We start from the raw sequence: 12008 nt of genomic DNA, 5'->3' as shown, positions 1-12008 counted from the left end.
TTGAGATTAAAAAAACTGTTTTTAAGTTGATGATTTAGCAAAATATATTCTAGTTTCCGTACAGTATATAATCTATTTAATATATTATATACATCACAAACTATGAACTGTTATGCTTTATGGTACAATTCGCTTCTCTATATCCTATTCATCTTCCATTTCCACATCTTCATCCTCCTCCCCTTCCGCTTCCTTCTGAGTCCGTTCATTATTTATATCCAGGTTGTGAAACTGTCTTTTGTGGGCAGTTAGCTCGGAGTTCTGGTAGAATCGAGCATCGTCGCACATATCACAGGCGAACGGACGCTCACCGGTATGGATGCGACGGATGTGAACTTGAAGTTTTGCGTTACGTTGATAAGTCTTATCGCAATAAATGCACTTATATGGATGAATTCCTTCGTGACCGAATTGATGAAACTTGCGGGCCGAGTACGTCCCGAAAGCTTTGTCGCACTTGTTACATTTGTAGGGCTTCTCTTTGGTATGGACTTTACCATGGTGTACTAAGTGGGCTTTCGATTTGAAACGTCTAGAGCATGTTTCACATTCGAACGGGCGTTCATCGGAATGAGAGACCAGATGAATGTGCAGGTCAGAAATTCTGCGAAAAGTCTTGTCACAGTTTTCCGCTAGACATTTGTACTGCTTATTATTAGTATGTAGCAAGCGGTGGGACTTTAACGTGCTACAGGTGTGGAAAGATTTGTCGCAATCTTCGCAGAAGTAAGTTCTTTCGGCGTGAGTTTTTTTATGGTTTAGTAAAGAGCCGCGACAAGAAAAGCGGGCGTTACACATGTCACAAACATGATTTTTCTCGCGATATACATCATTCTTGTGTATTAGTAATCGAGCCTCACTGAGGAAACGTTTGAAGCAAACATCACACTCGAACGGTTTAGCACTATGCTTCAGTCTCATTTTTCCATGCTCATCATTGGAATGCTGTGCAAGCTCTGCATTAGAACTGAATACCATTTGGCAACCACAGCATATGGATTTACCAGCATTTCCCTCTTGAGAGTGCTCTGATTCGGCTTTGCCAACAATCGTGTCATCTTCTACATCATCTTCGCCTTCAGTTACGATATTGTACTGTGCTCCTTCCGGGCTGTCATCTGTCATATCTAAATATACTTCTGAATATTCCAGTTCTTCCTCTACCATGTTCTGATTTGAAGTGCTACAAGCTTCCTCATTCTCGGTTGAACTAGCATTTAAGTTCGAAGTAGATTCCTCTTCAACAAACGAAGCTGCTGCAACTTCTTCAAGTGCCTCAACCTCCTCTTCTAGTATTTTGTTTTCAGTTCCCTCTTCCTTATCATCTAGTTTAATAATTAAATCGATGCTGTTTTCTTGTTTAATACAAATATTACTCGGACTTAATGGCTCGACATCCTCAGAAGCCGTTTCAGCTACAGCAGTTGAGTCGGGCCCCACAGGAACATCCACTGGATCTTTCGAGCTCAACATTTCCATAAGTTTATCATCCCGAACAACATTATTCAAAACTTCAGCTGAAATACTATCCGGTGTCTTCCCTGCGCAAGATGTTTCTCCTCTATGTATTTCCTGCTGAAGATAGAACTCGACTATTCTAATCCTGTGAATAAAACATACAATAAATAACATATTTAGTACATAAGCTAAACATAAAAAATACTGCTTATATAATATCTATAAATTTGGGATCTCCAATCAGCCCTGCGTGCAAAGGCGCAGGAGTAGGATTGCTAAACCGGAGATTATAAGTTCGATTCTCGGTCCGGTCTAGGATGTTTTCGGGTGGGAAAATTTATATGCTCCCTGGGCATAGTTTACCCATTGTACTTGCCACACAAGATACATACTCATGCAATGGCGGGCATAGAAAAGCCTTCAATTAATAACTGAGGGAATGCTAATAAAATACTAAGTTGATAAGCAGGCTAAGTTCCAGTTGGAATTTAGTCTATGGCTCTACATTCCAACTGGAACTGGAAGAAGAAAAGCGATTAAACTCCGAAAAAAATATTACCAGACTACATCGAGATTGAGAGATATCGAGATGTAGAAAACACAACTGTATGTGGATTTGGGGCCGAGAAAACCATCGACATAATGAGAAATGTCGAGTTACGGGACATCGAAATCTTGAGAGTCGACTGTATGTTATTGCAATATACTCCACACTTTAGACTTTTTAAATTGCGATAAAGTAATATTTTGTGGCTCATTAGCACCGATTGTTCCTACTTAATAGTAAATCAAGTTGTGCTGCTCCTATGCGATGTATCAAACTGAATGGTTTGTGAGCCGAGATGTTCCCTGGTGGATTTGACAGGTTTCGGTAACATGACCAAACGTTGTCCACCTATCGCAGGGCTGGTAGCGATCAATGCTGCTCAAAATAGTGACTTCAGTGACTAATATAACGTACACACGGTCAAGCAGATTGACCAACTTCTCGTTTATTCAAGCGCCAACTTGAGCACCAATTATCAAAAAATATAAGGGGGTTTGTGCAACTTCACTACAAATTCTTCGGCGAACCTTGACTCCGCCCCCGAAAACTCAAACCAAAATCAAACGTTTTGCCTTTCGCGTATTATACTAAGTATACGTAAAGGCTATAGGATCACTCCAAAACCGAATTTTTGATAGAAGGCTCGGACACCCATAGTGTTATATACCAATCGACTCAGCTCGACGAATTTAGGTGATGTCTATATGTGTTTTTTTTTTTCTTCCTAAGCAATGGAGGGGGAATCTGCTCAACAGACATCCTGGGTTGTCCAGGAAGTGCGGGGTTAGGGACCACCTCCAACAGCATACGAGGGAGGCAGGACTACATCCCCGACCCGCTAAACCGTTTCCATTGCCGCCAAGCCCATAGTCCTTTCGGTACAACCAGAAAGTAATGCTTCAAAGGGGGGCCAGTGCACAACGCACTCTCGAGGTTAGCTGCGTGCCCTTGCAGCACCGAACATCGTGACTCGCTTTTTAGAAGAACACCATGATATCGTGCCAGCGCATTGCCGGCTTTCCAGGTGGCCTTACTACGCCCTATGTCCTCGGAAGGTGGGAAGGGTCGACTTCGCGCCTGCTTCCCTCTGCACGACTGGTATCAAGAATGATGATGCCGCGTGCACCCCAAATTGACCTCTCTGCGACAGGGTCTATTCGCCAACACACAGAGGGACTTGCCGACGCGGTGCCTACGCCTGTCCCAGCCTTGACGAGGACCCCTTTCCGTCCTCGGGCTCGGAACCCGCCATGTTGTTCTTCGCGCGGCCTCTTCTTCAATAAAAGGATCGAGTTCGACCACAGAGCATGACCACCGGTATGACCCATGAAGCCGACTCCGATCCCTTGGACCACCTCTTATTTGCGCCTGAACTAGCCATCCTTGAGTCCACGCGCCACCTTTTGTGTAGCTCCGAGACGATTTGGGCGATAGCCGATAAAACGGCGTTCCAGCCAACTTCATCTTTACACATCCTCCGAACAAGGTTGTCCGGGGTAGTGTCCAGACCACGTGTGGCAAGCATGTGGTCACGCATTGCGCGAAAACTTGAGCACACGAACAACACGTGTTCCTCCGTTTCCTCTAAACCTGCGCACACCAAAAACTTGGGCGAGGCCTTGGGCGAGTCAGCAAGTCAGCTACTGTGATTTTGCAGCACGCTTAAACGCCGGGCACATCGAACCCCCCATGGGGTGCTTGCTGTTCACAGCTTTGCTGGAACAAATCAAACAATTGGGAGTGATCGTGCAGCATTGTGCCTTATGTCCCTCCAATCCGCAGCGTCGGCAGAGATTGCTTCTGTCAGGGCCTTTGCAGTCCCATTGCTTGTTCCCCGGTTCCAGGCACTTGAAGCAAACTTCGGGTTGGTCGTATATGCCCACAGGGCACACCGACCATCCCACCTTGACGCTCCCTAACTTGACTAACTTAACTGAGTTGCGTGCTCTTGCCTACGCAATGCGGTCGGGTCTGAGCTTGACCACCGACTGGCAAGTAGCTTACACAACCTCACTTGATCAGTACAGTTGCTGATGAAGAATGTGTATAGCCGCCAGACATTCTAAATACTCACGCTCCTCTAATGAGGACGTGTACTATACACATGTGGAAGTATTTGCTTGAGAAATGGATTGCGAGTGATTTGACTATGCGTCCAATCTGGGAATCTCGAGCTCGTTCAGTAGCCGCTAGGTTGCGAAGGCCGACGGAGGTCCTTCGTAGCTTAGTTGGTTAAAGCACCAGTCTAGTCTGTAGGGTCATGGGTTCGAGGCCTATCGAAGGGAAAGTGGTTATCTCCAATACATTTTTCATATCAATATCTTCCACATAACGTACATATTCACATATGAGTTTTCAAATAAAATTAGTAAAAAAAATTAAAAAAAAAACCCAAATTAATCCACCTAGCGGTGACGATGCCTTTCTCGATTAAATCAAGATGTACTGAAGGTATTCGTTTTTTCCAATTCCTATCTACCAAAAATGTTGGCAATTTTATTTTTCTGTAAAATAAGCATAATACATTATGTTATAATCAAGTTATGACGATCGTAAAATTTTCTTTCATTCATTTTTGACAAAAAGGGGGGTCCCGTGGCCTAGTTGGCTACACACTCGCCTTATAAGCGGCACGCAGAAGAATCTTGCAAGATTGAAACAACTATTTCGATTGTTGCACCAAACTACGTGCATATTGTTGTTTCAATCTTCAACATTGTTGTTTCAACGATGATTCATTGCTTCTTTCAATTGAACATTATTGTTGTTTCAATCCTGCATCGCATGATTGAAACAATAATAATATCGTTGTTCTGGCAACTATTTCGTAATATGAAAAACCTGTAGAAACTGATCAAGATAAATCATTCTGTCTACAAGAAGTAAGTATGGAGCAGAGGTAAGGTGGATGACTCTTACTCCCCTTGTAACTAGTTCGATTCTGCTTCTGTCATATTTTCCTATTTTGTTGATGTCATCGTAGTGTCGATAAAGTAGTTTCGTAGCATTTTCGAAAGTGAAAACAACCATACAAATAGTTGTTTTCTGATGTAACATTTGACAGTGACAGCTGAAAAGCATGGTTGAAACAAATATATCCAAAAGTTCAATCAACTATCGCGTATGTTTGATTCAACCCTATTTGTGGTTGTATCAACCAAAAATATTGTTATTCATGAATCAATGCAAAAACATTGTTGATTTGAAGCAGAATCAGGTTGATTCTACCACATATTTTTCTCCGTCGGATGGTCATGGGTTCGGTTCCCAGCACCCCCCAACAACCTTTCGTCAAGTCGCTGAAAGGTGCAGCGTGAATAACGACGCTTTGGGGAACGCTTGTGATCACAATCATCGGACAGCGACTGACAATGACCCACTTTTCAACACACGAATAATGGCAACCAGACCTCCACAGCAATGAAAAACGGACTCGACAATGGACTTGAATTGAACCACCGCGCACCTCTGTAACAGCGTCATGGACTTCATCGATCACGTCGATAAAGCAGATGTGGACGCAGCAAAAAGGCGAAAAACAGAAGCAGCAAAAAAATAGGAAAAATGATATATAATTGACTCTGCGCTACAGTGTTGTAAAGCCAGATGTCGCTTAGAAATACACTACAAAAAAATCAATATTTTTTTACATGTGTAACGACACATACAATAATCAGTAATCATCCGTTATATATTTTATGTGGCCTTTATGAACTACAAAATTATACAGATACCCTTAATATGCATTAGCTATTACAAACAATTGCATCCCTCTTCAAAAATATATGTGGAGACTAATGGTTAAAAACCATAACATCTCACACATAAAATTGAAAATGTAAGAACATATAAATGATACCAGGTCCGAACCGTCGCGGCGGTACGAATAATGAGAAGTGCCAGAAGAAAAAAAATGGTGAAAAGACGCGTGCTGAACAAATTCACTGCATTAGAAATTAAGGTTTTTGCAGGTAAGGCTTCATTATTATGTTCGATGATTTGAAACTTCATATACATTTTTGCTTATTTTTCATTCTTCAGGATGCAGGTTGAGTGGAGAAAGTCGATAAATAACGCAGCGGCAGCGGGAATGAAAAAAAGCCGATTGGCGAGCAACTTGGCGATTCCGATGCAACGCGAGTGGGCAAAGGCTGATAGATTACTAGATGCAGTGCTAGTGGCCAATTTGGCGATATCCGTCGGCTTGGCGGTTTCGTTCCGGTTAGATGCAGCGCGATTGCAAAGAAAAGCGATGGACATCTTGTTGATCCCGATGCAACGCGAGTGGACAAAGGCTACCAGACGCAGTTTGGTTTGACGATTTCGTTGCAGTTAGATGGTGCTCCTGCTATTCTATTTTAAACGCTATGGTCACAGCAGCAGGGGGGCAGCAACGGCAGCTGCAGTGTTCGAGAGAATCCGTATGCGCTAAATTTGAAATGGCACTGTTTTCATTGTGTTGTGCTGGAATTTTGTTTTAATAAATCATGTAATAAGAAAACAAGTAGTGTGTTCTTACTTATATTTTTATGCATTTTGACAGGTTAATGTATCAAGAGATTTGTATTGCATATTATAAATAAATTATATTAAAAAAATACAGTCAATTTTAACAACAAATATAATACAATGAATTGGTAACCATAAATAAATTATATGTGTCATCACTTATAAATTTTCTATAAGTCCCACACATAAAATGGATTAGATTAAAGCAATTGCAAAAATCTATATCGCCCACACATAGACTATATATAGATTTTTTCCTCAGTATACGCTCACGCTGTGCCCAATGGGACGAATGAGCTTGATAGTTGGTAGTAAAATAAAAAAAAAATTGACAAAGAATTTATAGCAAAATTATTTCAAGTATTGTTATTTGTAACACATATTGATATAATTGTTATGACTAACTGGTCGGGTTGGTATATAACATCATTGGTCTCCAAGACTTCTATAGAAGGTTCGAGTTCGGAGTGAAAATATGTACACGAACATTTTGAAAATAAAGCCAATAATTCTCAAGGCCGACTTAAATATGACGTTAAATACATTTAAGATTATTCAACCAACGACACCCCCACCCCCCTTCGCCAAGGCAACGATGCCATTTTTGAACGAAACGAAATTCAGTTTAACACGTAAAAGAATAACATCAATATCAATAATGACCATTTTTGTTTTCTTCATAACTTTGCTTCCAAACGACAAATCGATTCGCAACAACAACTGTCTTCCAGCTTAGGAAGTATTCTATGTAGGCAATTTGTTGATTATATATGAATAGTTCATGGGCCACCTCACGAAATAGTATTTTACATAAGGGTCGATTTTCATAGTAATTTTCATACAGACTTTAAGTGACGTGTGCACAATCAAATTACATCCAAATTCGCTCAAAAAATAGGAGGATTATTAAAATGGCAAATGCAATCGTTTAAGCATCGGCTGGCAAAAAAGTCAAAATTTTAATCACTCTAATATCTAGATTTGTATGTTCCATGACCATTGTATTGAGCCTCGTTTATGTACTATGTTGCAGCAATCTGGCTCGTGCTGCATTCTTTTCCTATTGCGAATCGATTTGTCGTTTGGAAGCAAAGTTATGAAGAAAACAAAAATGGTCATTATTGATATTGATGTTATTCTTTTACGTGTTAAACTGAATTTCCCACGATTCAGTATTCCCTTAATAAATTTTCTTGCATAATACTAATTGCTCAAATTTGTGGGAATTGTGGGTTCGCCTTAGTCGACCCCATCCTACCCTACATACTAAACCCTTCCCAATGTAACTCTTACAGTCATTAAAATTGCATTTGTTTTTCTTAGCCAGGCGATTGATTTGTTTTTTTTTTGAAAATTCGGCGGTTTTGCCAATGAAAAAAATATTTTGTCGTCCCGCTATTTCATATGTACCACATTTTAGAGTACCATCAGACCTTTTAAGGATAAGTGTGGAGGCCCTCCTTAGCCGTGCGGTAAGACGCGCAGCTACAAATCAAGACCATGCTGAGGGTGGCCGGGTTCGATTCCCGGTGCCGGTTTAGGCAATTTTTGGATTGGAAATTGTCTCGACTTCCCTGGGCATAAAAGTATCATCGTGTTAGCCTCATGATATATGCAGAAATGGTAACTTGGCTTAGAAAGCTCGCAGTTAATAACTGTGGAAGTGCTTAATACACACTAAGCTACGAGGCGGTTCTGTCCCAGTGTGGGGATGTAATGCCAATAAGAAGTAGAACTTATAAATGTATTGGTGCTAGTCTAGTGGTAATAATCCAACAAAGTTTCCTATTAATCCAACGTGGATTATTAATGAAGTCAGTAATGAATCGCCTGCTTTGAGCGTGCTTACAGCGGCACACTAGGAGTTAACTTTTGGAAATCAGTATGGCGAAAGGCATCTAATGTTAAATATTTCGAAATTAAGCACCTTTATCGAAAAAATATTTGGTAGGCGTAGTAGCGGACACCTTCCTACATAACCGGTACCAATTAGTTTTTCATGAAAAGTTCCTACTGTTGAGAAAACCTGCGTTAGATGTCTTTCGCCATACAAACTTCTGGCGATTAACTTTTGCCGGCTATTTACGCATATACGATAGCGCCTGGATGTGGTAGCGGCGGGTAGAAAATCAGCCACTGCCAATAATTCATTGAGAAAACACGTTCCAATCATGTGAACAAGAACATAAAATAGACGTTCAGATTGATTTTCATTCTAATCCCAAAGATTGCTACCATAATTTGAATACTTATATATGTAATTCATAGGCACTTACTTTTGATGCGTTTTTTCAAGGGTGTGTCGTAATTTCTTGTCGGATTCCAAGCATTTAAGCCTAACCCTGTAGCATTTCTGAATTTCCTCCGAACACTCTTTGCAAATAAACCGAGGAAGACCGTCTCCCTTTGAAATCTGAAAAAGTATAAAATTACAAAAACGATCATTGTTATCTTTAAAAAGCATGTAAGAATATTAGGATTATTGCGCAGCATAAGCATGACCAACTACGGTTGTTACTCCGGGCGCAGTCGTTTTTTTTTTAAATTCCGTGTTCCGTGTTTCAGGATTGTTCTCTACCTCGTGTGTGTGGAAGGAACATTGAAAGCTTACGATATCGAACAGCAGATGTCACTAGTATATATGCAATATTACACTGATACAAACACGCAGCAACACCACCTGTCGCCCGATAATGGAAATATTCCAACTATACCGACAGGTGTAGTAGCTGTTGTTAAAATGTTTTGAAAGGACCTCAAGCGGAATTTCTGTTAAAATGCAACTGGCGACACCCTATTGCATCATAACTCGAGAATAGGAGATCGTCAGTTGCATTCTAGCAAAAATTCCGCTTGAGGCCCTTTCAAAACATTTTATCAACAGCCACTACACCTGATGGTATAATTGCAATATTTCCATTATCAGGCGACAGCTGGTGCTGCTCCGTGTTTGTATCAATGTAATATTGCATATACACATCTGCTGTTCGATATCGTAAGCTTTCAATGTTCCTTCCACACACACGAGGTGGAGAACAGTTTTGAAGAAATGAATTATTGGCAGTGGCTGATTTTCTACCCGTCGCAGCCACATCCAGGCGCTATAGTATATGCACAAAATAGCCAGTAAGAGTTAACCGCCAGAAATTTGTATGGCGAAAGACATCTAACGCTGGTTTTCTGAAAATTAGGACCTTTCATGAAAAAACTATTTGGTACCGATTATGAGGGATGGTGTCCGCTACTACGCCTACCAAATATTTTTTCGATTGAAGTGCTTAATTTTGAGAAATCGAACCTTAGATGCCTTTCGCCATACTGATTTCAGAAAGTTAACTCCTAGTGTGCCGCTGTAAGCACGCTCAAAGCAGTCGATTCATTGAAAGTATACAGCTAGAATTTAGTATGGAGATACAATGAAATCTCTTTTATTGTTTAGAACTGTAAAACAAGCCGTGGGTACAAAAAATCTAAAAATTAATTGTTGCTTTTTGACCTAGCTTTCATATTGATGCGATGCGTAGTTGATGAGAACGGATGATTTCTCCATACAAGGAAATTAATTTTACTTCAAATGTTGTGGCGCCATCTCGTTCAAACAGCACCTTTGTCTTTGCCTTATTAATCAAGCGAAGGGAACCAAATCTGGCATGTGGAGATTTTCGAAGGGAAGATATGTTTCTGTGGTGGTTTCTGGAAGGGGGGATCCCATACAAATGAACCAGAAATTGCTGTATTACTCGTGAACTAATCAAATATTTTTTTTTAGGCGAAACGAAGTTCGTTGAGTCTGGTAGTTAATAAATAGTAATTCGCAACCAGCCCTGTAATAGGATGTATTGCATTGGGATGCATCATAATAATTATGTTAATATTTGAAATGCCTAAATATTAGGACACTAGTGCACTATTTCATTTTACCTTCAAACCGGTCAACTCGTTCACCATTTCCGCGATCGATACTTGTTCGGATTTGGAAAATAATGACATAAAGACATCCGCTTCATCCGCCAGGCAAACTCGACAACAATCCATTATGTTCCACTGTAATGAAAAAAATATTAATTTAATATTAAAGATTATGCTATATGAATCTGAGGAAATCATACCTTAGTAGCCTCACTGCTACAATACTCAACTCAAATACTAAATTCAAAAATCTTGACAAAACGGACAAAACTCCGAAAAATCTAATGTTTGTAAACAGTTTGCTGTACACGCTCATTTGAATCTACTCAAAAGTGAGTCAAAATGACTCACTTTTGAATTTTAATGCAAATGTCAAAAAGTGAGTAGCATTATATTTAGCAGGTGAGTCAATTTTCACTCACTTCCCATAATTTCAGCTTTTACTCACTTTTGCGTAATTAATTGTCTCAACTGTCGAACTGTTTGAAAAATTTTCTCGTGCTTTTATAAAGTGTATTTTGTGATAACTGAAATGTTCCGGACGTGAATACGATATTTATTTATGGACAGACATTGGCGCAGATGGACAGACCTGGCGGTGGTGATCCGGCTGGACATGACCAGCAAGGATTCTCGCAGAACTGGCAGTTTCGCAGCACGATCAAATATCTTATGGTAAGGAGCTGTTCCATAAAATTTTTGGCAACGGAGGATTCTATTCCAGATTCCTTGATTTCTCAGATTCGCGATATAGCTTTCCGGGTGCCTAGGAATCAATGATGAACTTGACCTTTTCCCATGCCCGCGGTGTCAACAAAGACATGCACGTTATTGTGGTGGATTCATGCCCCAAATGTTCCGGATCACGATATGAACCGGGCACCAAGCCTTCAAAGAGCAGACGGTTGAGCGATAGCGTGTAATCGTTCCAATGTCAGCCAGCGTTTAGAACAGGCGATACGAAACAAAGAACTATTCATTACATTCAAGTAAGTTTTTAAGTACCTACTGAGCTGAGATTTGAGTACGCATGTTAGTAAAAGCAACCGACAATTATATCGAGTTTGTAAATCGTTTGAGGCATAATGAAACAAATGCGTTGTACCCATTGTATCAATAAATGCGTTATGAAAATAAATATATATTTTTTAATTTACAGCGCAGATAAGAATCGCTACTTCCGCCAAGACGGTATCGATGTACACACCGATGGAAACATTTTCCCCTCACAAACGGTCGTCGATGGTACAGAAGGTGCAGGGCGTCTACGAAGATCAGACAATCCAGGTGGTGCCGGTCACATCTTCGCGCACCCGTCAAGGGCCTTTCACGGGTCAACAGCGTTAGCTATTGTGACCATTACGTTCACGTGAAAATCCAGATCCCGAGTCTCAACCAAGCTAAGCAACAAGCACAAAGTAATGATAAAGGTTAGAACGTTTAGTTCCGATAAATGTTTTGAGTTTATTATAATTTCCTCTCCTTTCTTATTTTTAGGCGTACGCAGAATTGGAAGAAGATGCTCCCGGTCAAATCGTTCCTTGGTGACGAAGAAAATGAATTGATCGAGAACAAAATCACTCAG

At 40.5% G+C, this 12008-nt stretch overlaps 1 protein-coding gene across 1 annotated transcript; it reads right to left on the bottom strand.

The window, feature by feature from the left end:
* Positions 1-18: 18 nt before the first annotated feature.
* On the bottom strand, positions 19-10733 carry LOC134225543 (zinc finger protein 98-like). Its single transcript, XM_062705722.1, has 4 exons — positions 10624-10733; positions 10436-10558; positions 8791-8927; positions 19-1603 (listed from the first exon to the last, which is right to left on the bottom strand). Exons 2-4 carry the CDS (start codon positions 10547-10549, stop codon positions 145-147), a joined length of 1710 nt encoding a protein of 569 aa, XP_062561706.1. The 5' UTR covers positions 10550-10558; positions 10624-10733; the 3' UTR covers positions 19-144.
* Positions 10734-12008: the final 1275 nt, after the last annotated feature.

This window comes from Armigeres subalbatus, chromosome 3 (assembly GCF_024139115.2).
Source record: "Armigeres subalbatus isolate Guangzhou_Male chromosome 3, GZ_Asu_2, whole genome shotgun sequence".
Lineage (NCBI taxonomy): Eukaryota > Metazoa > Arthropoda > Insecta > Diptera > Culicidae > Armigeres > Armigeres subalbatus.
This window is presented reverse-complemented; position numbering and strand designations above follow the sequence as displayed.